The following is a 26,235-nucleotide window of genomic DNA, read 5'->3' as shown; positions in this document are numbered from 1 at the left end:
TGGGATTTTTGATAGTTATTGGAGATAAGAGTCTCATACGTTTCCTTGCCTGCTCTGGCTTTGAATCTTGATCCTCAGATCTCAGTGTTCTGAGAAGCTAAGATTAGAGACATGAGCCACTGGCATCAAGTTAATAAGTTTATTTTTTGATTGCTGAAGTCACTATAAAATGAAATGTTTATTGTAAAAGTATTCAAAGTAACACAGAAATGTATAGAAAATGTAGTAAAAGTTTTACTTAACCCCACCTTTGAGACCTAAGCAATATGGCTAAATAGGAGTGTGAACTCCTATTTTCCAATGCTTTGAAAGACATGCATATTTTCTCCCTTCTGCAGTATGGGTTCGGTTTGCTTCCTCATTCCCTATATTCCTGTGGGGTGAGCACTACTTCCTTTTTGTGGATGTAGACTGCAGGCATCTAGCACTGGGGGAATGAAACAATGCAACTGGAGAGGAACCAAAATGCAAACCACAGGTCTGGGGATGTGGCTTATTGGCAGAGTGCTTGCATGCATAAAGCCATGGGTTCTATTCCCAGCACAACAAAACAAAACAATAAGCAAACAGCCTCATGACAAGCAAACAAATGCCAGTCACAGTGTACCTAGTGTGTTTCAATGCTAGATCAAGAGCCCTGGAATGGAGAAAGGCTATCTGCCCTGTGCCAAGGACAGATGCAGATGGACTGCCCATCTCTCAGTGTTTCTGAGAGGTGGTTCCAGTAGGGGTGTTTTCTGCCTCCTCAAAAACATATCTTCTCACAATGACCCTTACCTTCAGAGTGGTGAGCTGACCTTTTGTGATTAAAAATACATTTTTTGAACAGGGACTGAATAACTTTTAGCCCAGGCTAAACCTTGATCCTTCTGTATCTGCCATCCCAGAAAATGGATTACAGGCATAAACTGCCACACCCAGCTCCTTTTGCTAAGTTTTGAAAGTATTGAATTCTTCTTCCTCCTCCTCCTCTTCCTCCTCATTATTTTTCTCCTCCTCCTCCTCCTCCTCTTCCTTCTCTTCCTCTTTCTTCTTTTGTGCCAGTCCTGAGGTTTCATTCCAGAGCCTGGGCACTGTTCCTAAGTTTTCATGGTTGAGGCTAGTGCTCTGCCTCTTGAGTAACAGCTCCACTTCCCACTTTTTGGTGTTAATTGGAGATATGGGTCTCATGAACTTTTCTAGCCAGCCTGGCTTTGAACCATGATCTTCAGATCTCAGCCTCCTGAGCAGTTAGGATTGTAGGCACAAGCCACCGGCTCCTGCCTGGATTTTGCTTTTAGTAGAAAGTTAATAGGCCTAGATTTACTGCCTACTCGTCCTAATAGGACCGTTGAGGACACATCCACAGGGAAAAGCCAGTACTGTCCAAGGGACAAAGGGAGCTGAATCAAATCACAACTGCTGTTACAGACCCCAGTCTTCTGGGATGCATCCCTGCCACCCTGCAAGCCTTCACAGAGCAGCAGAGGAGGCTTTGAGGGCTGCTGAGGTGGTATTTAGGCATTAGGGATGGAGGGTACCTCTAGGGCCATCCTGTCTAGATAGGAGAGTGGGCCCATGGAGTCTGTTCTTTCCAGTGTCATTGGGGTGGGTGACATTTTTTCTGTCAATAGCAATTTGGATGTAATAATGACATCCTGGGGCTCTATTAAAATTATCAATACCGGTAGATGGCTGCTGGCAGCAGCCAAGAAGCAGAAGTATTCATGTCTATCCCATCATTACCAAATGCTTTTTGGAAGATTTTTTTTTTTTTTGGTGCCTGTTCTGGGGCTTGAACTCAGGGCCTGGGCACTGTCCCTGAGCTTTTGTATTCAGGGCTTTACATTCTACCACTTGAGCCACAGCTCTACTCCTGGCTTTTTTTTGGTAGTTAGAGATAAGAGTTTCACAGACTTTCCTGTTTGGGCTGGCTTCAAACTATGATCCTCAGATATCAGCCTCTGAGAAGCTAGGATTACAAGTGTGAACAACTGGCACACTCCTTGATGTCTGAAGACCTTTAAAAGTCCAAGGGCTGGCCTAACCTTCTCCATCCCTGTGGGTGGTATAAATAGATTTCCTTCTCCTTGCTATCGTATTAGAATCAGAATCCCCACTCGAATATCCACATCCCAAGCTCTGGAACTTATAACTATGTCACTTTAACAAAGCAAAAGGGTCTGAATAGGTTTGATTTAAAGACCATGAGATGGGAAGAATTCCTGGATTATCTGAGTAGTCCAGCTAGCAAGATATAAATGACAAGGGCAAGAGAGGTCAGAGCTAAGGATGATGTGAGGATGAAAGGAGAGACTAGAGTGATGTGGCCACAAGCCAAGGAACATTGGCAGCCTCTGGAAATGCAAGGAACTGATTCTCCAGAGCAAGCAGTTGAGCAGCTTCACTGACCTCAGAGACTATATCTGTGTTGTTGTAAGTTTGTGTGTATTTGTCCCCAACACCAAGGAAGTGAACACATGAATCCATGGGTAGGGGAGAATGTGGGGGATCCATTAATGTTGGTAAATCCCCATTCTGTTTACCATAGATAACTGTTTCATGTTGAAACAGGTTGGTTTAGATTATGAACCAGTGATGTCCATCAGGAGGGACAGCATTAATGGAACTGTGCCTATGCTCAAAATAAAGCCAGAGAACCAGTTTTCCCAACGCATTTTGTTAATGTGCTCATCGGCTGTGGCTCACAGGAAGTAGACTCTATGATACAGGCCAATTTAGACCTTGGTAGTTCTCAGTAGTACTTGAACATGTCCCTACAAGGGAAGTCTTCTTCTCCACCAGGAGCTGGGAAATAGCTATATTCAGACCCCAAAGAGCCTTCAACACTGACCATCCTGGAATAGCCATGCAAGCTACTGCCTGTCTCCTGATGCTCCTCAGATCTACACAGGAAATGTGATTAGTTAGTGACCACCAAAATGGCAGCCTTATGGGAGAAACCATTGCTTGGAAGGAATGAAATTGGTGGGTTCTCACTCTTCTGTGCTCTGAACAACCAGAGGCTCCAAGGGTGAACAGCAGCTTTGAGAACCACAGTAGATTCTGGGGCTCACAGTGAGGGACAAGCACCCAATTTGAAGAAATAGAAGGTCTAAATGCCACATCTGTTGATGGCAAGTAGTTATACTACTATATCTCTGCTATGTACAGTCATCCCCTCACTACCCACAGGCTCTATGCGTTCTAACACTCCCACAGTGGTACCCCCAAAACTGTTGGTCTAGTACCAACCTCTGTATAAACTCCGCTGTTTCCAATCTGCACTGAAGTGTTGCTATATACTACCAAAGTGAATCTATGTTTTATGCTGTGGTGTCTCCTTTACAATATTATCCATGGGCTTCAAAGTCATTATTAAATAAAATATGGTTGCTGCTAAGTGGCTAATGGGAGGGAAGCATATACCGTCTATAAGCTAGCTAAAACGACGATTCATGTCCCAATTAAGGTGGCATGTGGGATAGTATGAGGTTTCAGCATGCTACTCACCACAGTGTACCATTTACAACATGCATTATTTCTGGAATTTTCCATTTTTTTATTCTGTAGCTGATCACAGGTAACCAAAAACAGAAAACAAATCTGAAGATATGAGTCTGGAGCTAGTGTATAACTAGCTTCCACATTACAGTTCTTGCCCTTGAACGCACCTGGATGGGCACTCACATTGTTTCCTTGGGCTATGTGCCTTGCATAGAAAATCCTGACAGGTGCATTCTCCATCTCAACCTCTTCACCTGTCTGCCCTTTGTGTCCTCTGCTTTTGCTCCTCTTCCTTACCCATTGCTGCCACCAGGCACATTACTTCTCCTGGCTCCAGATCTTGCCATCTGGAAGGTAGTTTTCCCAGAAAACACAAGAATAACCCAATCACTCATCAGAACTGAGGCCCAGAGTGGTCTTCTTTGTAAAGCATGGTCAGTCACTCTGTCCTGAGATAGGACCTGAATATAGCTGAAGATTAAAGCTGAACCCTGGTGGCTCGCACCTGGAATCCTAGCTACTCAGGAGGCGGCCATCTGAGGGTCATGGTTCAAAGCTAGTCTGGGCAGGAAAGTCTGTGAGACTTTATCTCCAATTAACCTCCAGAAAACTGGAAGTGGAGCTATGGCTCAAAATGGTAGAGCAAAACAACTCAGGGGCAGCACCTAGGCCCTGAGTTCAAGTCCCATAACTAACTAAATAATAACAAAATAAATAAGATATTGAGTAAGGGTGGGGAGGATTTCTGTTGTTTGAGTCAATGCTTTCCCCAAGTGTCTCCAGTCTGTTTGTTACTCTAGGGCAGGAGCTAATTCCTGTATTAATTGGACATCTGCTGCATGCCCATCTAGGCTAGAGTGAATGGGGCAGAAGATGCCGCCTTTGCCCTTTTTGAGCAGCAAAAAATAGGGTTGCACAAGAGACTTGTGAAGAGGGAGAGCTAGGTACTGAGGGGGACTGAGCTTCTTTGGGAGAAAGCAGGGCTGGGGAGGACTCCAGTGTACAACCGTGGCTTTCTCTTCTCACTGGTTCTGTTTGGTGCTTATTCTTGCCAGCTACATAGAGGACAGGACCTTGCACTGGGCTCGAGTCTAGCCGTGTCAAGTGAAGACTGTTGCAGGAAGGTCAATTCAGGGGGTGGTGTGTCTGGCTGGGCAGGGGCTTGTGTCTGCTGCCCCTCCCTCTTCCCTCCTCATAGCTGATCAATGGGTCCAAGTGCACTCAGCCTTTTCTTCATGCCTCCTGGCCTGGTGGATGCTCCAGGTGTGTCTCAGCCTTTAATTGCTGAGCCGCTTAGATCTCATCTAAAAATATCTGAGCAGTTGCAGGATTGCCTCTCCCTAGGAATGACCTAAAACCAGGCTAATGTGGGCCTAGATGCAGCTTCTCCCTCACTTGAAGAGGGCTCAGTGGAACAAGGGAGGGAGAACTTTGTGCACAGGGGCAGACATCTGTTCCCAGCTTGCTCTTTGTAAAGCCTGGTGTGTGGGGAAGCATGCAGAGTAATGTCCTGAGAAGAGAGAGGGACCCAGCAGACATGGTCACTCCTGAGTTAGATGGAATGAGGGGAGTCAATGGGAGGAGAAAAGCCCAGGCCACCTGGCCCCTCCCCAGGTCTTTGGAAATAATGAGTCTAAAGGTAGACAAGACAGAGAGAATGATCTGGAACCATGCTCAAGCAGCAGTGAAGGACAATATGACTGCTTTCTGGATCTGCCCTCACCAGCCATGACCAAGATCTCTGCTCACCTGGGCATCCTGTAGCTATTTGCTTTTCTTTAAAGGGATTGAAAACTATCCGTGAACATCCAAGGCTGGTCAGTGCTGTGTGTCACTCAGGTACCCTCCAAGCTGCTGTGGGGAGGGGTGGGGGACTTATCTGCTGTCACACCACTGACCACTGAGGGACCCATGGGAGAATACAGGTTCTAGGAAATGGGCTCTCATGCTGCCGCTGGCATGAACTGTCTGACAGCAACAATGTGTTAGCAACCTTCACACTCGGTCAGAAGACTCAGAATTCATCCTGAGAAACAACTAGGGAAAAAACAAAGTTGCTTATCAAGGCACAAAAGAGATGAATTTATTAAATTATGGAGCACTTGTATAAAAGAAACTGTCTGAAAACTCTGCTGTTGGTGAATGTCAAGAGAAAAAGGAAAACGTGTGTTCTGAGTGATTCAAGATGTCAGGTGCTAACTTAGAACTTAGGGTTTTCTTTTCCTTCCAATCATACCCCTAGATTGGTATATGCTGGTACTGGGAATGGCTTGGGGAGAGACCTTGGCTTGGGGACTTGGTAGACACCAGTCCCCTGCTGCACAGAACTAAGAAGTTTGAAGTCTCCTGACGTGTGTACACAACAGATGTTAGCAGTGGGGAAGACTGCGGCTGGAGGAGTCTGAGAGGGTTGATTCTCCAGTCTTCTCACATCTTAACAGAAAACATGTTATGTCCTCCTGTCCAGCCTTTATACTTCCAAGACCTCCATCTTGCCAATTCCAACATCAATTCTTATGTTTACAAAATCTGTTTAGCACGCTCACAGAGGCTGAGATCTAACAAGGTTGTCAAATAATGGTGGGGCAGAGGGCTGGGCAGGGGCCCTAGCATACGGACATGTGTCATCTTTGATAGGTACTGCAGAAGGTTTCAAATTCCTCCTTTTTACTCAACCAATACATCCTAATTCTTCCACAGTGAACAAGTAATTTTTTCTCTTTTCTATAAAAGAATTTGTTTTTCATTTATAAAATGAGGGCTGGTAGATCAGCTGAGTCCCTGGTCTTTTTACAACTCTGATCTCAATCAGGTCCTCAATGGTTGTTTTCCCTGATTTCTTTTCTGTCCTTGGCTTCCAAGAGTTACTTTGTTTCTCAAAGTGTTCCTGTTGGAGACACCATGTTCCCTGAAGACTGAGGGGAAACAGGGCATGGCCTGCAGCCTGAGGGTGGCTGAGTTAGTTTGCTATGGATTTAAGAGTGGGAGAAGACAACCCAGAGCCCTGTGGCTCATAGACAGGCAGGGGAGGCGATGTCAGGTGTAGGGCACCTCTAAGTAGCCCTGGGACACAGGTGTGTAGAGGAAGAGATGTGTGATAGAGGAGAGGAACAAATTCTTTGTCTTTAAAAAAAACAAAAAAACAAAACTGTACGTTTCCTTCAAAAGAACATATGGAAACCATCCAAGCCAAGAAAGCTCCAGTCAGTCTTTCAGAAAGGTAGACTCATTAGAGATTTATGTTAACACCAGGGGCCACTGACTTGAGCTCTCATTACAATCTCATTTCTTAGGAAGAAATAAGGAAAGCTTTCACTCAGGTATGGACTGATCCAGGTACAGGTACCCGGAATTCAAGGACACTGGGATCCAACACAAGTTCCAGTGAGCTCCATTTTCTACTGGAAAATACTGTAGTGGCTTCAAAATAAAGTTCTTTGAAATAAGTTCTAGACAGATTGAATAAATGCTATTTTGAAGTAGAGAGCATTTTATAACTTTTCGTTTTTCTGGAATGGAAAAGTAGTCAACCACACACCATCAACATTGTCAATTTGATGGGTACAGGGATGGGACTAGAAATGACATTTCCTATGGTCTCTGTCCTTCCTTCTTGTACCCACTGGTGTTATGACTACTGCAGAGCTTCTGTGCCCTGGGAGGTTGAATGCTGCTTTGGTCATGAGTGTCCTCAGGGGCACAGCACAGCAATACTGATGTGACAGTGCATTCATAAACTGTTTAAAGGGAGCCTGGTTTACTTGTGCTTACGATTAGGAGTGGTTTCAATGTACCTAAGCATCCTGGTGCTACATTTTGATCAAACCTCCATCTTGACTGACTTACTTTCCAGTGACTCCAGCAATTGTTGTAGCAAAGCCACTGAAGAGACTTAGATTTCATTCACTTGGATTGAAGGTGACTCCATCTACTTGGATTCAAGTTCTGGGTGTTCAAGGCAAAAGAAACATGATTCATCTCCAAGGCAGAGGAAAACTCAGATGGGTGTGGCAATTCCATGGCATTTCTAGACATTCAGATCCAGTGAAGACTAGCCAAGGATTCAGAGGCAGACATTTTTCTGTGTGCACCTGCCTGGAAGGGCCAGGTCCACCTGACAGGAGGTGGGATTGTCCGAGCTCTGGCTCCATCTGACTTCCTCCATCCTCTTCTGCAGGACAACTGCAGGACCTAGCACAGGGGTTTTAGAGAGCCAGGCAACCAGCTGCCCGTGGCTATTCCACGTGGGAGGGGTGGTCATTTGATAGCTTTCTACTTTTTAGGGGGAAGGGCAACCCTAGGATTTGAGCTTAGGGCCTTGTGACTTTGCTAGGCAGGCACTTTTGAGCCATATTCTTGGGCACAGTCCTCTTTTATTTTCTTCTCTATAAAATGGCCTTTTCTGAAAAGGCATTTCCCTGACTCTATTTGTCCTGGATCCTTTCTCCTCACTTGGAAATTTTACTAAATGTGGCAAAAGCAGTTTTACACTAAAGACAAAAATGACACAGGCAGAGTCTGCATGCTTTGCTGTCTGCTGACAAGTGGCTCACCTGTGTCTCTAGGCAGAAGTTCTCCTTGAGGTCTAGGCAGCTGGAAACTTTTGGGAACTTCACCATTCTACCTACCTCAACAAGTCAGACCCCAGAAGCATGGCACCAAACAGGGTTGTTAGGTACATGTGGTTACATAAACAATGATGGGCTCATGACTGCAGGTAGATGTTCACAGACATTTATTTGGAACCGTGGAGGCTCTCAGCACTGAGCCATACATTGGTAATGGCTACACGTACATTAGAAATTAGAGGCAGCACAGTAGGAAAACAAGCAGAGTGGACACACCCACAATGTTCAGCAGCATTTGAATACAAAACATCGCAACCTCACAGGATGTTTGGTACCATCTCAGCACATTCAGGAGCTCAATGTCAAGACTAGTTGGTTTGGTTGGTGGAACACAGTGTTGCAGAGTATGGCAAATACCAGAAGGGGTCTAGCTAGACCACCCTGGAGGGGTCTGTTCCAGCTTCAGGCTTAATGCATTCTTAGGCTGACCCTTTGGAGAATTTCTTCATTCCAGAAAAAGAAAAGGATACGCATAAAGTAAACTGTGCAGAACGGAAGAGACCAGGTCCCTGGTTATGAATACATGGTGGGCAGGCCTGGATGTGGGGCTAGCACCTTCCCTGTTGTCCAGTTAGTAACAGTTTTTGTACTTTTCATATAAAGATTTTCTTTTGCAAAATGACAGCACTTGAGAAACAAAGACCTTTAAAAAGCAAGGCAAATGGTCTAAGACACAAATACATAAGTAACAATGGTTAGTGACACATGTGTTTTGGTCTATACTTTATATTGCCATCCTTTTAAATGATAAAATGTATATATGTGAAATACTTTTTCTCAAACCATTTTCTTCCCCCCTCCTTTTTATGTTATAGCTCACTCTCTCATGTACCCTAGAGAAGCAAGAAAAAAAAAAAAAAGAGAAAGGAATCATATACACTAAGGTCAGATTCAAAGTCTAACCTTTGAAACAACCTGCAATTCCCAAATATTTCTCTCCCTCTCAAGAAAGTCATATTCCTAACGCATTAAGGTAAACATGTTAAGGTATCTATTTTTAATGAGATGTACCATACTAATTTCCATTTTCATCCCATTTCTCTAAAACCAAATCTACTAGGCTCTACATGGCAAAAATCTAGAGGAAAAAAAAAATCAGTTGGTATGGTAGGAACCAAAAATGGCAAGACAATGTGGTCTCATTTGTCCATGAGTCAGCCATGTGACTGGTAATGGTTTGTTAGGCTTATAATAAACAACATTCACAGAACTGGAGAATCACAAGACCAGAAGGGACCTTGAAAGGACTATCAAATTCACCCCTCACACTCAACATCTGTGACAAGGGCCTATATACTGTCTGTTAAAAACTTCCTTGACATGAGAAATGTAAGAAAAGGACTCTATTCTAATTTAGGACAGATCTTATTTTAGACAATGATATAAGTTAGACCTGAAGCAGCTTCTTGACGGGAAGGTTAATGTTAAAAGGCAAAAATGCAAAGTAAAATCCCCAAAGCTTGCTATATGACATGGTTCTTGGTTGTACAGCTGAACTAAAGCTTGCTCTACATGTATGTATTTATGTATGTATGTACGTTTCTATGTATGTATGTATTTAGAAGGTATTGGGGCCTGAACTCCAGGACCTTGTGTTCTCATTTGCCTTTTTCTTTCAAGGCTGGCACTGTACCACTTGAACCACAGCTCCTCTGTGAGCTAAAGTTTAAATGCAAATGCAGATGTTCCAGAAGTCAGTTAGGACTTAGGCCTGAAAAAAAGGGCAAACAATGTAACAGTAAGAAACAGGTGTTGCCACTGGGCGCCAAGGGCTCACACCTGTAATCCTAGCTACTCAGGAGGCTGAGATCTGAGACCCACAGTCCAAAGCCAGCCCAGGAAGGAAAGTCCGTGAGACTCATCTCCAATTAACCATCAAAAACCTAGAAGTGGTGCTGTGGTTCAAGTGGTAGAGCACTCGCCTTGAGCTGAAGAGCTGAGGGACAGTGCCCAGGCCTAGAGTTCAAGCCCTATGACTGACAAAAAAAAAAAAAAAAAGAGTGCTGCCAAGCACTCCATGGGATGCTCCTACCTTGGCTGAGCCAGGTTTTTTAGAGAGTGGCTGCCCAAACCCTTCTTACCCTTAACTTCTGTGAGAAAACCTTTCCCCTCCACTGGGTGAAGATTTATTGTGCCTACCACACTGTACTGGAATGATCTGTCATATTCCAGAGCAATCTAAGGTTGAGGATAGGAAGGACCAGTCCATCTGTGCCCTGTAACAGCACCATCTATAAGTGCAATGCTATCCTCGAGCAGAACAACTACCTGCCCTAGTGGGTCAAAGTCTTTCCTTTTTCAAAACAGAGCAATTGATCACAGTCTCTCTACGGATTAGCTTGTAAATCCTTCCAGGTCAAGAGTCATGATTTTGAGCTCTTCTCACAACCTCCAGGGAAAGGTAATATAGCTAGAAAGACTCTGAAATTAGTAACAGATACCACTTCTTGTGATTTTCCCCACCTACAAAAACAAGAAATAGACACTAGCACTGATTATAGGGTGAGCATCTGAACAACCCTGTTGTTCAGATGTTCAGAGAGCTGCATGTATATCTTCCCTGAAGGAAACATCTAATAGCTGCAAGGGCTCGGGCTCCAGGCCTGCAGCTGAGCTGCGCAACCCCTGAGTGCCTCAGACAAATTCTAGACCACAGGCTTGTTAACACCGTCTCACTAAATTTCTCCTTCCCCTACTCAACTCATCCCTTCTGACCCTTTGTCTTCAGCTTAGAAGGTCTTTTCTCTTCTAAATACCTCTTGCCTCTCTGCCAGGCTGGGGGCATCCAAGCACATTTTCACTGTTACATTTTTCACAGTGTTGTAATGGCTTGTCTGCTTGTCTGCAAAGCCTCTGAGCAGTAGGGAGAGTGCTTAGAGACATGATGACCTCAGGACTGACTTTAAAACCTTGTGTAGAGAGGGCTCTCTGCAGGAGTGGAAGCTGAGAATGATGCACACACCTGTAAATCCCAGCACTCAGGAGGCAGAGGCAGGAGAAACATAAATTTGAGAATAGCCTGGGCTATACAGTGACACCTTATCTTAAATAATAACAGCAACACAATAACTGTAAGTTCTTCCAGGTCAAAGGTCATGCATGTCTTGGTTTTGGGGTCTATTCACAACCTATGAGGAAAGGCAGTGTACCCAAGAAAGACTCCAAAATTAATAACACTGGTCATTTTCAGATACCAATTCTTGGGATTTTTTTCCCCCTAAGAATCTACAGACGAATCTGCAGAATCACCTAGATAATTTATGTTCAAAATGTGCTACATTTCTGTTTTCTAATCAAGTTGCTAATTTCATACCACGAAAAATGTAAACTAACATTATTTTTTTAAGGAGAAAAAAAAGAACATTTTGGCAAAATGTTTTGCTTCTACTTCAAAATACCAATCTTAGTGAACAAGCTCACTTTCATGCCATTAAACTATACTGAAAAGGCAAAACCAAAGAAGTCTCATTTAATGAATATTTATGTTCACTACCTATGACATAGTTTTAGAGATATTTCTTTTGCTTAAAGCCCAAACTGAAGCTTTAAGGATTAATGTTAAACAAAATTACATTATGCTTTTAAAAAATAGCCTCATACATGTCCCACAAGGACAAATGCTAGAGTTCAGCAAATAGGGCAGCATGCGCCATCAGGGCTCCTGCATTTCTACTTCAATTTTGCCACTGGGGTAGTTGGGGAAGAGTCAGGGAAAGCGATTATGTGAGCAAAGAAGTTCAGCAACTGCCTCCTGACATAGTACGCACCCACTCATAATTCAGGGCTGGGCCAAAAGTGGTGTCTAATATGCTCCTAATGGGAAGCTAGCCTGGTTCCAGACACTCCCTGTTCCAAAGCTAGGGAGCTGCTCCAAACACTTGTGTCCTTACTAGGTAAGGTTCAAAACCAATTGTTCCTTGAATATTCTTCCACATTCTCATTTACATCTCAGGTGTATCTAACTGCCTGCCTGGTATGAAGAAATATAGAGAGACAGAGAGAGAGAAAGAAGAGGAGAGAGAGAAAAGAGAAGAAAGAGGAGAGAAAGAGAGATGACAGAGACAGAGAGAGAGACAGAGAGAGAGAGACAGAGGGACAGAGACAGAGAGAGATTGGCCTGGAACATTCCAGATCTCAAGATCCTTCCAGTTTTGTGATTTTAGGATTCTGTAGATAAGTCAGACAATCAAATGAGAAACACATTATGGTTGATTGACCTCATATAAAATGACATAAGATTCCAAGCACTTATTTTAAAACCACTTTTGTGCCTGTGGTGGGAGACACACCCAGGCAACTGAAAGCTCTGGGAATGTCATTCCTTTGGAGGAATCAAGAACAGAAGACTGTTTTCCTTCCACCAAAAGGGAACTTTCTGTGTATGATATGTGTAGTTCTGTCAACATAGGTAATATTAGACATTATTTGCCAAAACTGCTGTATGTTTAATAAAGCAAAAATAAAAGTAAAATACAAACCCAACAGAATAAAATAAGAACTATGATTTTTTTGCCTAGACAGGAGACAAACCAAGGGCTGGTGCCAGCTCTTACTAATGAGGGAAGCCTGCGATTACTACAAAATGCTTGGAAAATACCCCACACCAGCCTATATTTCTCTATGAGTCACAAAATGGTCGACATACTTAATGCAAAAACTTTAGAATACACAGTAGTACAAAAACACACTGTTTGCCAAGCTCTTCTCATCAAATGTAAGCAGCCACACTATAAGGGGAAAAAGAAGGGCAGAGCAACGGCTGCCTTTGTGTGTCTGTGGTTTTCAATCATGATTCTCATTATCAGTGAGGTTTCATGTGGTTTCAACTTCTGAGATGCTCTGTGGGCTGGGATATAGCAATGATGGGAGGGAGGTGGCTAGAGTGAAGAGTCAGAGTCACAGAACAGAAAGATACAGTGTGCATATGAATAATGGGGACAATCAGCTTTCCAGTACAGTCTGAACTCATCTATGCCTAATTGAGAATCCACACAAGGCTTGTTGAGTGCTCAACCTTCTGCCTCCCTAATACTGGCTTTCCCTCTCCGTGTACAGGCCAACCTCCGAAGGTCAGAAAGGGAGATTCACAGTGATTAATTTCTATTACTCATTTCCAACTCACAGTACTCTATCATAAGCAGCTTGGTAGGTGGCTGCAGATCTCATAATAAACCACAAAATAGAATATTGTAAATCAAATTCGCTTTTAAAAGCTTACTCACAGAGCAATCATGCAAAAAAGGAGTTATAGTGGCTCTGGCTGGGTGTAAGCAGTAAGCAAGAGCACTCTGGGAGTGGCAGAGAAGTGACAGGGGGTGATGACTTCTGCGTGTGTGTGTGTGTGTGTGTGTGTGTGTGTGTGTATGTCCTCAAGGTTTTTGCTTCAAGTGATGGCTGTCATGGGTCATGACTGCATGGACACGCACGCACGCACGCACGCACGCACGCACGCACGCACGCACACACACACACACACACACACACACACAGGTCCTGCTTGCCTATACTAGGCCATTAGAATGAACTCCAGGAAACTCTATGACTCAGGGAGTATACATGGTCAATGTTATGGGTGTTATCATGTACGGCTTGTAGTATTTACTCCATTGAGAAAAGTAACATGCTCATGAGGAAAAAACAAACAAACCAGATTTCCAGCAAAGGAAGAAAAATAATAAGAGAGATCTCAATTTTGCTAAAACAAACCAGATTTCCAGCAAAGGAAGAAAAATAATAGAGAGGATTTCAATTTTGCTTAATTACTACCATCACCAAAAAGAGAATAAGAGAATAAGATACTTTGGACGTAGGACATAGATAGGAAAGGGCAAGCAATTGGCCTGTTTATCTGCAATCGGCATTTAACCTGGTATTTATTTAACCTGGTGATGCTCAAGAGACTCGGTGATCCCTAATAGTCCTGACATAGGAGATCCACTGAAGTGTTAGATGTGCAAAGTACTTAGAGTGGAATAGGTATCTAGTACATGCTTGTAACTAATCTTAATTCTATTTTTATAGGTGAAAAGATTTATTTTGTATATCTGTGCCAGTACTGGGGCTTGAATTCAGAGCCTGTGTATTGTTCCTTAGCTTTTTCACTCAAAGCTGGCACTCTACCACTTAAGCCACAGCTCTATTTCTGGCTTTTATTTTATAACGAGATAAAAGTCTCATGGGCTTTCCTGCCTGTGCTGGCTTCAAATTGCAATCCTCAGATATCAGCCTCCTAAGTAGCTAGGATTACATGCAGGAGCCACCAACACCCAACTTAAAAATAAAAGATTTTTTAATAAGAAGTTCAATATCTTGAAGTGAGTCACTTAGTTCATTTTATCAAGCTTAACTGGATTCCCTTAGATAAATTTTTTAAGTTCATTTTCTAAAGTCTTCTTTTATGTTCCTAACAAGAAAAGAGCTTGATCTGCAGGCTTCAGTACCTTTATATCAGATCACCTACAGTCTTCGTATGAAAGTATACAAATAGTTCTGGTGAAATACATTAAGATACAGATGTTTAACATCTGTTTTTTTTTAAAGTGGAACACAATATAGATGATAAAGAATAAAGAAGGTTTATAATCTTAAAGTAATGAAATTCAAGTTCTGAGATGATGTCACACAGGGAAAGAAACATTATAAAACACTTGTTTTGGAAGCACATACGTTTTTGTTTTGTTCTGATGTATCAGTAAGGGACAGCTATGTCCAAAAAAGAAAAAAGAGAAAAACAAAACAAAACAAAACATGAAAGGTTCAGGAAGCCTCAACTGAATTCTAAAAGATCCAGGCACTGATGGTTGAAGCTCTCAGTTATAATCATCTACTAGGATGACAATGGCTGGGAGCAGCTTTTTTCTAATGTGGGAAGACAGAGACAACAGGCAAAAATACAAAGTCACTGTTACTCAGTAAGAACATCAGCAAGTCAGGCAATAGGGCTGAGTCAATCTTCAGGCAATTCAAGAACTCAGCTGGTAGATCTGCACTCTTTCCACTGAAGACAGGAAAGCAGAGACACTGGGAACAAACATTGAAATACATACATACACTCTGCTGCAAAGCAGTAATAGGCACATGGAGACAAAGAAAAAGATGCCCACAATACATGTTGAGGTAAAAACAAAGCAAAACACATGGAAACTACTTTATGACCAAAATACCCTAAACAGATACTTTCCTCATTTCTCCAATACACAAAGTAACAAGAAAAATCAAACATCCCACACAGATTTTTCAGTATAGTCAAAACACTGTAGCACAGTCAGACTGTATAAGCCATTTGATAAAAAAATATCTTCTTTTGTATTGTATGAACAAGTTGAAGAGTCCCTGCAAAGGTTCTTTCACTAGTTTGCCACTGACTGCATAGTTAAGATGCAAATTCACCCAGGGTCTTTAGCTTCTCTTCCTGCTCACACGTATGCTTTACTTTTCCAGTACTGATTCAGATTAGAACACCCATTTCTTTAGTAAATGCTATTTTTTTTGATTCCTGGGGTAGCCATCATGACACTACAGGGGTCATATCCCACAACTGTAAAGAGAAAAAGAAGATGAAGGATGAGATAAATCAAATTGTATGAAGGATGAACAATCCTTAGAACTGAACTTAAGTGAATTTTTTTTTCTTTTAGCAAGCAACTACATACTTCACTACATGATTTCTAGATCTTTAAAGATCAAAAACTTAGGAGCAACCTGACATTTCTCTCTAGCTAATGAAGAATAAAGACAGATCAGATACATTTAAGGACAAAGGGAACTAATATATACTGGACACTACGCACATACCATGTTCTTCCCACATCCTCTCATTTAATCTTCCAAAAAATTCTATAAAATGTCAAAAATAAGGGAACCAAGGCTTCTGGGTTTAAATATTTTATTTAACCTCTACATGTTGCTACTGACTCCAAGGTTGGGATGGGATATGACACAGGTGGCCCCTTCTATTCAGGGCCTTTGCTATATCCCCAAATCCAATTGGTCACTAGTCCTCAGAGAGGCCTTGATGAATGCTCTTAGGTTAATTGATCTTAGTGGGAAAGGTCTTGTTTACCACCTGTTGGCTTATTCAAGTCCTATCTTACATTCAGTGACTAGGTCAACCCCATTAGCTTCATAACACCTTTCCTAGCAGCTCCATCTCCCTCTGCTGAATGCTTAAAATTCTTCTTATTTGTGCTACTCCTCTGACTGCCATGCATGACTTACTAGAGGAGCTGTTCTTTGCATGTTAGATCCATTCATGTAAAAGGCTCTCAAAAATGCTCAAGCTAGGGATAACCTGAACAGAGCTCTACAGGCTCTATTTATAAAGCCCCAAACTGGAAAGCTTCATAAGATAGTATCTTACCTTAATAACTTTGTCAGTTCCAGAAGTCAGTAACCACCCCCTGGTTGCATCAAAATGCACATGCACAATGTTATGCTTACTGTCATGGAAGGTGGCTGTGGGAGCACGTCTGAAGGGAACAAAACAAGAGTAAGTAGTTGACGTATGAATTCTGGAGATCTAGGGTGTGATGTTACATTCTAATATTTGGCTTACTGGCTAGAACTGTTTCACTGTTAGAACCTCACAGATCTGCTTTTATTCCATGGTCGTCTATTATATGATTTAAAAAAGATAATAAAAGAATGTTTTCTTATAGTTGCCAAAGTGGGAAAGAGGTATCTCTAAAGGTCCTTCAAGAGAATATGCTACTCTGATAAGAGTCTTTGAAAATCTCCATTTGTGTTTTTTTGAAGTCTTTTGAAAACCACATTGATTTTGCTAAGTTTGTGCTCAGAAGGATAAGTGCTAGTAAAATAGTCTATCTTGGCCTATTTAATTTTTTTTAAAAAAAGTGTGCTATTAAAATGCCCAGGATACTACTGATTGTCATTGTAACGGAAGGCGATCCATTCTTTTTTCTTTTTCTCACAGTCTAACTGCAGACTTAGGTTTCTCTGAAGCATTCTCTCAAGGCGTAACAAGCTTTAGTAAGAAGGTTGTCAGCTGCCTAGGTGCTCCCAGCCAGGAAGGGTGGAAGTCACAGGAGGAGGGGAGCCAGGGTTGCAGTCAAGCAGACAACTCTCCTGTTTCAAGGGCCACCCTTCTGCACTGGGCTCTCAGAACATGGTTTTCTTCCTTCCTTCCTTTCTTCCTTCCTTCCTTCCTTCCTTTCTTTCTTTCCTTCCTTCCTTCCTTCCTTCCTGTCTGTCTGTCTGTCTGTCTGCCTGCCTGCCTGCCTTTCCTTCCTTCCTTTCTTTCTTTCCTTCCTTCCTTCCTGTCTGTCTGTCTGTCTGCCTGCCTGCCTGCCTGCCTTTCCTTCCTTCCTTCCTTCCTTCCTTCCTTCCTTCCTTCCTTCCTTCCTTCCTTCCTTCCTTCCTTCCTTCCTTCCTTCCTTCCTTTCTTTCTTTCTTTCTTTCTTTCTTTCTTTCTCTATCTCTCTCTTTCTTTCTTTCTTTTTGGTCAGTCATGGGGCTTGAACTCTGGGCCTGGGCACTGTTCCTGAGCTCTTCAGCTCCAGGCAAGTGCTTTACCACTTGAGCTATAGCTCTACTTTTGGCTTTTTTGATAGCTAATTGGAAATGAGAATTTCATGGACTTTCCTGCTTTGGACCCCGATCCTCAGATCTCAGCCTCCTGAGTAGCTAGGATTACAGGTGTGAGCCACTGGCACCCAGCTTCTTCCTTTTTTCTACAACTAAATCCAAGGGGCAGGTCTGCAGTATACTAAAAATGATCAGAATTACAGGTTTAGGCTTAATTTGCAAGTTCCTTAGACTCTAATCTATATCGCTATAAATGAAGAAATGAATTAGACTATCTCTAAGGTTTCCTCTCAGTAAAAACCCTTACTAACTCTACCATGTGTGAGAAGTGGACAATAATGAATATATATGTCTACTTATGCAAGGGTATCTTAATGTATATCTGATATGGGTAAACAGAAGTATTTAGAACAAACTGACTACAGTACAAAGCACAGGAGGATTGCGAAGATGAGTTATCCTCCAGTAACTTGCTAACAGGGAAACATTTCAGAGCTGTTGTCAGGTAATTGTCAGTTAGTCAACACTGAAGACAAAGCATAGTTCTGGCCACCTTTCAAAGCACACCTAGGGTGTTGGAATACTGAGGAAGGACTGATGAGAAGTCAGTTGTGTAGAAGGCACTGGGACTATTTGGGTCTTCGGTAAAGTGTCTTAGCTCTTCCTGGAAACTGAAAGTTCCCAGAACCAGAGGGCTGACTCAACTCTAATAACAGATACCAGCTTGGCCTTCAAGGTGAGTTCTGAGCCCTTGCAATCCAGGATAATTCCCAGAAAATAGGAGACAGAAAGAAGAGCATTTCCTTAAATGCACATATACTCATGAACTAAAGGAAGTTCATAGATGAGTTCTTTGAGCACTCCCCTTGCCTCTTAAGATCACATGCTGGAAGTGGTGCTATGGCTCCAGAGGTAGAGTGCTTGCCTTGAGCTGAAGAGCTGAGGGACAGTGCCAAGCCCAGAGTTCAAGCCCCACGACCGTCAAAAAAAAAAAAAAAAAAAGAAAAAAAAAGATCACATGCATTTGTTGATGGCAAAGAAGAGCTTTTCACACTTCTATGCTCTACAGCAGCAGGGCCAGAGCCCTAAAACCATGGCTGTATGCTAAGTGAAGAAGTTCCCAGACTGGATTCCTCTGACCAGGAGGGGCCTGCAGATCTCTGGAACTTACTCTTCATCTGTGATGGCCTCATGGCAGCTGTCACAGACCCTCACTTCAAACTCGAAGCCCATCAGGGGGATGGAGGAGCGCTTGGAACTGCACTTGCCACAGACAGCCTTCCCACATTTGCGACAGTGGTGCTGAGGAAGGAGAGAAAACAGATTATCATGATTCCACACTGCCCTTCTGGCACACTTGGGTAAGGATGCCAGGCAAGAGCCCTGGAGCCAGGCATGGTGCATGCCTATAATCTCTGCACTTGGGGGATATAAGCAGGGAGACAGAGAAGCCAGCCTGGATTATAGAGTGAGGCCCTATCTTATGAAACCAAAGAGTGCCTGGAAACCTAATAGAGCAAAAAACCAAGTGTCACCTTCCAGGCTGTGTTCAGAATGAAGACTGCAGGAAACACATCTGATAATGCTGCCTTCCCCTCCCACTGTCCATCCTCCATACTTTTCAGTCACCATCCCTGTGAGCTACAGAGGAGGTACCTAGGATCAAGTGAACTTAAACCTGAGTGAACTGAGGACCTTTAGTTATCACTTCTGGATGAAGGAGAACACAGATGAATGCTGACTCAACTCATTGTCTCTTAAATGTGGCCATGTTCAACCTAGTGACCTAACATTTTATTTCTTTAGGGAAGACCAAATCAAATCATAGGATATTAAAAATTCTGTACAATGAGCAGATCTGAATAACTAAAACAAAATTAGAAGTCACATAATGAAAGAAAAATAAATATTACTTCTATAATTTCATGGTTTGAACCTAGGTGATCATGGCACCTTTAATTTTTTTTTTTGGGGGGGGGGTGTCCAGTCCTGGGGCCTGAACTCTGGGCCTGGGCGCTGTCCCTCAGCTCTTCAGCTCAAGGCTAGCGCTCTACCACTTGAGCCACAGCGCCACTTCTGGCTTTTTTCTTTTTGCTTATGTGGTGCTGAGGAATCGAACCCAGGGTCTCATGTATGCAAGGCAAGCACTCTACCACTGAGCCACCTTCCCAGCCCCGGCACCTTTAATTTTAAAGTGCATTTTAGTAGATGCCATTTAAAATTCTGAAACAATGTCTTTCTACAACTTAATGGGAAAGAGTCACTACAGAAATGGAATCTAGCAGGCAAAAACTGCAGTAGACTAGGGATGGGGTAGATCGAGGTGCTGTTTGCAATTACTACAAGCTACCCCACCACAACTCCCACATGGGGTCATTATTTTACCTGAGGCTATAAGGCTACATTATTTCCTCAGAATTATAGTTTGATGAAACACCCACATCACCTACCTGCCGTAAGCCAATTTTCTTACTGTCCCACATTTGCTTGAAGTTCCAGAAGAAAGGCTGATCACACTTTTGGCAGGAGTCACTGTCCAACCACTCAGGGGTCTGGTCAAATAAAGCACACAACAGGTCACAGTGAGGAGTGGTGTAGACAAAGAAGTCTGACATTGATGAAGCTTTCAGAATCAGGATGTGTTAGAAACAGAGGGCCTTCAAAAGTGAACCCTACTGCATTGTTGGTAGGAGTGTAAACTTGTTCAACCACTTTGGAAAGCAGTAAGTGGGATCCTCAAAAGACTACACATAGAGCTCCACTATGATCCAGCAACCCAACTTTTGGGCATTTACCCAAATGGAAACAAACAAGGCTATACTAAAGCTACCAGCACAACTATGTTTATCGCAGCATTATTCACCATAGCTAAGATATGGAACCAACTCAGATGCCCCTCAGTAGATGAGTAGGTCAAGAAAATGTGGTATTTGTGTGTGTGTGTATACACACACACACACAATGGAATTCTATGCTTCCATCAGAAAGAACGACACTGCTGCATTTGTTAGGAAATGGAAAAACTTGGGAAAAAATCATATTAAATGAAGTAAGCCAGTCCCAAAGAAATTTAGGCCTCATGGTTTTCCTTATTTGCAATAATTAGTATACATATAGGATAATCTTATCAGAAGAGCTAAAAAGCTCAAAAGCTATGCACATATGTCCATATAAGATGATGCTAAGTGAAATGAACCCAAGATATGGACACAAAAGGTCTCTCTTTATTGTTATTGTTTTAAATGTACTATGTGATTTTTTTTGTTTCTTTTGTATGTTCTTCCCCCTATGGCATATCCCCTGTCACTGTACTTGATTTTGGTACTGTGCATCTTGTACTTGTATATACATTTATCTAATCTGGGGAGGAAAAGGGAAATAACAAAATGCTGAAACAAGGACTCAGGATGACCTACTGCAACAATGATACTCACAGGACAGTATATTGGAAATGAACTTTACAACTCAGGTGGGGGGGTTGGGTGGGATGGGGTGGGGAGGAGTGTGGGAGATGAGGGTGGGAAGGGATAATGGGATAACAACAAGGGAAGAAGTAACAATGATCAACAAGGAGTAACTATGATCGACAAGTAATGTACTCATTGCCTTACTCATGTAACTGTAACTCCTCTGAACATCATCTTTATAGTAAAATAATATTTTAAAAAAAGAAACAGAGGGCCTTATTTCTCAGTCAACCATTCAAAAAGTACTTACTGAATTATCTCATGTATTAGGCACTGGGATAAGATGTAGTAGTGAATAAAAAGAATTCTCTACATTCAAGTCATAAAAATATTAACAATTCTTTGGTAAGTCCAAGAGTAAGAAGCCCAAGAAGTAGCACACAATGCAGAGGGAAAACAGGGCTCAGACTCAGGGGTTCTCTGCAAGTGGTATGTTAGCAGAACCCCTAATGTCTGGAAGGAGGCTAGGAAAGGGAGCTGAGAGCAGCTAAGGACCACAGGAATAAATCTGGAGGAAGGTAGCAGGGCCAAGCCTCACAGGGTCCCGAACTTAGAACATTATCTCATATTTTTTGATGGGAGGTGATTAACTTTTGCTCTGATTATGTACAGTGCTTTTAAAAAAAGTTATTATAAAGGTGATGTACGGAGGGGTTACAGTTATGTAAGTCAGGTAAAGAGATAATTTCTTTCTGGACAATGTCACTCCTTCCTTAGCTCTCTCCTAGTTTTTCCCGCCTGTCCCATCCACAAGTTGTATATAATTTATTTTAACATACACTAGTGAGTACCATGCCTACATTTGTATACCCCTTGTCCCTCCATTTCTGTACTACAGTGCTTTTTAAATGAACATTACACAGTCAGCTGCCCAAGTTGGAGTGATATAACCTGACTACAGTGCTGTTCATGGCAGGGCCCCATGGGAGGTCTGCTTCTTGGGTCATGGGTCACTCAATATTCTGGCTTTGTTCACGATTTCCCAACCCCATCAGAAATAAACTAAATATGTCGGTCAGGTTTTCAAAGTGTGTTCTGCTTAAAGTTATTCTTCAGTGGATCTTCATAAATGATGTAAATATTGATTGTCTTTGGTTCCAGAGTTTCACATTCAGCACTAGAATTCATCACTTGACAAAGGAAGTCACCTCTTTCCACACAGCGCTGCACTCAAGCAACAAAAATTCCCAATCCTAGGGCTCCTCAAAAGTGAATTTCAGGGAGCAGATGACTTGGAACAAGTTTGAGAAATGTCCTAAATCACCTCCCTCCCAACATTCACAGTAGACGGGAGCACAAGAGAGGCTCTGGATTCTGTCCTTCACTGACAGGACTTTTCCTGAAGAAAACCTGCTGTAGAGAAAAAACTTTATAATCCAGGCTCTTCTGTCCTCAGGGAGAAATGTACCTAACACTACACATTTTCTCATAAACCAAGTGAAAAGGAAACTTTTAAACTTTTTCATCTATTTTTAAGATTAAGAAAAGTAATCCTGGACTTACTTTGTAATTTTTAGTTCTTATTCAGTGTAAAGACATCATACAGCAATAAACTTGTTAGCTAAAGACTATTTTACTAAAAAATTTAAATATATTGTTTTTTTAAGAATATAAAATGTAGGAGAAGATTTTAAAAAAAGAAATAAAAAGTTACTTCTTACACAAATAAATCAAGTGATGTTAATAGAACATAATTAGCCTAGACTAATCAGGAACTTCTAGTGGCCTGAAAACACTGAACAAGCATCTTACATCTGAGAAAGCAGTATCAATGTGTGCTTATGGAACAATTTCTCAAACATTACATTGTTGCCATTAAACATGGAAAATGTTTAACAAATGAAAATTGACAGAGATACAAGAGATATGAACATGCCAATCAACAACAAGGGAGCCCGAATTGCTAAACTTCATGAAGAGAAGCGAAACTTTACTGTTAGCCTGAGAATGTAAATAAAGGCAAGGTATCTTTACCCTTGCCTCTATAGGCAAAAACAGAAAGGGATTAAGAATAAGTATTGGTGAGCATATAAGGTGTCAGGACAGGAAACTCCCTGTCTTCCAATAAAAGTATAACAGAGTATAACTGTTTGGTTGCTAGTTAGCAAAGTCAAGATTACATCTGGATCAATGTCACATAGGTCTGTACGAGGAGATGGACAAGTGGTCATCCAGGTGTTGTGTTTGACCAGCTTGTGGTCATGAATGTGCCCTTTGCTTGGGAACAGAGAAGATATAACTGCTATACATTATGGGATCAAATGCAGAAGGAGCCCAAGATAAATACAATGGAATATAAGAGCTCAAACAGAAGCAGACTTGTAGTATGCATAACATCATTTATGCAATATTAATGTACACACACTCTATCTGAGAGAAAAAAATAAATTGGCATGTATAATAGGAATCCATTTTTGTTAAAAAATTTAAAATGTGTATGTATAGAGAAAAACATAATGATGATTGCCAAAATGTTAAGTGTGGTATTGTGAGGAACTATTTGTTAGCCTTTGATAACTTTTCTATCAAAGAACATATATTATAAATATGATTGTTGAAAAATGATAAACATTTGAAAAAATGGATTTTATTACTATACAAACACACTAATAAATGGGATCCCAACTCAATCTGCATTCAGCCACTCAGGATCTCCCACTGCCCAGCCTTCACTGTCCTCTGTCTGCCATCCTCTCCTCTGTGACTGCTGTCAGACAGCTAATGAGCACTAACACATAGGTGTCACCTCTCCAATTCACTTTGCACTTGTTTTTGGTATTTCTTGTCCTGCAAAGTTCATGAAGCTCCTAGTCAGAGCATGGCCAGGCCCCACTATCCTTTCAACACTACATACTTCCACAAACCTTACTCAGAGAACATTAGCCAACTATGCCCACAGCCTGTTCAAAATACCAGCACTGATTTTCAACTTCACATCAATTGTACTATTACACCATTTATACTATTTAATAGCATTCTGAAATTTCCAGAAAGTGTCAGCACTTCTAGTTAGGGACAGATTCATTTTATGTCTCAGGCCTGCCAAAGTGAGCACCCTTCAGATCTTGGCACAACCAGGAAGTAGTTCATTAGGTAAATGAGTTACAAAATTGGTTTCAGGATATTTAGGTTAATAAAGTAAGATGCTTGCAAAAGATGAAAAGAACCATTTTCACTGCTTATTTAGAGTCTTGACTTAAGATTTCTAAGTCATCTACAAATAGAAAGTGCCCCTATATCTGCATGTTAAGAAGCATAATTTAAGCATAGGATTCCTCCTCAAATACCTGGTTTCATTTCTGGAAATCAATTATGATCCTTTGGATCTTTCTTCTATAAATAACAACAACAACCTCAAAAAAACTAAACTTCATAGAAACAAAGCTAAACCAGATGTGGCTGTCCCTCATCCAAAGCAGGCTACCATACATGCAGAACCCAAGCCAGGACACAATCTCCAGCTTAGAGGGGAGTCTGGTTACCATGACCAGCCCTCACTGAAATATCCCCTGACTTTATATGGATGGTGCCAAATATACTTTTCAAAAGCAATATTCAACAATTCCTCACATCCTAACAGTAATGATCATTTTAATTAGTTACTAATAGAACTCCTGTGGATTTATAGTTTGAGCAAATAAGGCTTTAATCTTCTTAAACATTTAATTACTGGCATTTGAAAGGTATTACATTGTGGGTAAGAGCAACTATGCTCTTGAAAAGGGACTGTGAGGGCAAGAAAAGAATTGTGGAAACCATGTTTGTCCTTGAAAAGTGTTATTTTTCTATGTAACTCTTATACATGTAAGAGATAAATAAAAATATAGTGCACTGTCAAAAGGACAGTCTATCCAGTGCTATGGAAATAAGGACATTATAAAGGAGAAATTCAGTAAACATCCTAGTACTTAAGATGCTTATAAATTAAACACAAAACTCATTTTTAAGAAAACATTGTGGTAAAATTTAAATACATGCTCAATAAAGACTCAATATACATACCCTGGAGAGCTGCCTAGAACATGGCTCTCAGAAAAGCATAAAAGAATTATTATTTCTCATTTTTCTATTAATACCAAATTACATAAATCATGTGCATTTTCTGTTTTCAGTCTTTTATACTAAAGTATTAATTGCCAGAAAATAGGTGGTTCCTTTTTCTTACCTGTACTTTGCTGTAAATGGTGTAACAGATTTAAAATAGAAACAACTTAGTCTCAGTTAAAATTCTCATGAAATTTCTATTACAATAATGTTACATGCCAATTCATGAGGGGTAGAAAAAAATAGTAAGTCCTCTTATACTATGATTTTTAAATTTTCTAACACAATACATCTCATTTTATGGTTTAATCCTCAAAGAAATAAGAAATATAAGCAGGAGGGGTGGTGGACTCAGAACTGTAGGGCCCAGTCCAGCCTTGGGCGACACCCACCTCTTGCCTTTCCACATCCATGTTCCAGACAACAATGCCACCATCACCGCCACAGGAGATGAGCTGCCGTGTGTGCTGTGCATAAGAGAGAGCTTGGACTTTGTCACTGTGAGAGAAAACCAGGGGTGAGTGACAGTTGAGTACAGCAAAATGTCAGAAACTTCAGCAAAACTGGCCAGTGTGTAGACTCACATTGGAGCACCTATGGATCCTAAAATCTGCTGGAATCTTCAATATGATAATAGATTTAAAGTCTCAAGGCTGCTCTGACTTGCTCGGGCAACAGGAGAAAACAGTCTTCATCAGTTAACAAAATGTAATCAGATTGTTAAACTGCTTATTATATCCTATTAGTTTCCTCCTTAATTAAGATCTGTGATACACATCCATTAAAAAAAATTTTAGTACCATGACTTTACCTTTGAAATTAGGGTTAATGTCTCTGTACAATATGTAGGTATATTTTATACTGTCTGTGGAATTTGCCTAAACTAAAGTGGATTGAAATGCCTCGTGGTTTTAACTGGCAGTCAGGGGTTGTGCTGCTGAAGTGTGTGCCTCAGGGATGCTGGAGCCCAGGCAGGCTATTGGGTCTTTCAGAGTGAAAAAGAGCAATAATAACTTGAATTTCATTGACTTTCTAGTTCTTCAGCTTTTATTTCCTTTCTCCCAGTA

At 41.5% G+C, this 26,235-nt stretch overlaps 1 protein-coding gene across 2 annotated transcripts in view; it reads right to left on the bottom strand.

Annotated features, from left to right (window-relative positions):
* Wdfy2 (WD repeat and FYVE domain containing 2) overlaps nt 1-26,235 on the bottom strand; it is a 243,666-nt gene that overhangs the window by 65,385 nt on the left and 152,046 nt on the right. Inside the window, exons 8-12 of one of the 2 annotated variants that reach the window (XM_042685434.1) lie at nt 25,561-25,666; nt 20,108-20,209; nt 18,829-18,959; nt 16,474-16,582; nt 14,374-15,651 (exon numbers count right to left, since the gene is read on the bottom strand). In XM_042685434.1, the coding sequence (XP_042541368.1) occupies nt 15,622-15,651; nt 16,474-16,582; nt 18,829-18,959; nt 20,108-20,209; nt 25,561-25,666 (478 nt within the window). In that variant the 3' untranslated portion in view covers nt 14,374-15,621. Of the gene's footprint in view, nt 1-14,373; nt 15,652-16,473; nt 16,583-18,828; nt 18,960-20,107; nt 20,210-25,560; nt 25,667-26,235 lie in introns of those variants that run through there. The other variant, XM_042685433.1, reaches the window with a different exon arrangement.

This window comes from Dipodomys spectabilis, unplaced genomic scaffold, assembly GCF_019054845.1.
Source record: "Dipodomys spectabilis isolate Male_0828 unplaced genomic scaffold, ASM1905484v1 ptg000095l, whole genome shotgun sequence".
In the NCBI taxonomy this organism is placed as follows: Eukaryota; Metazoa; Chordata; class Mammalia; order Rodentia; family Heteromyidae; genus Dipodomys; species Dipodomys spectabilis.
Note: the sequence above shows the minus strand (reverse complement) of the source record. Positions and strands in the feature narration are given on the sequence as shown.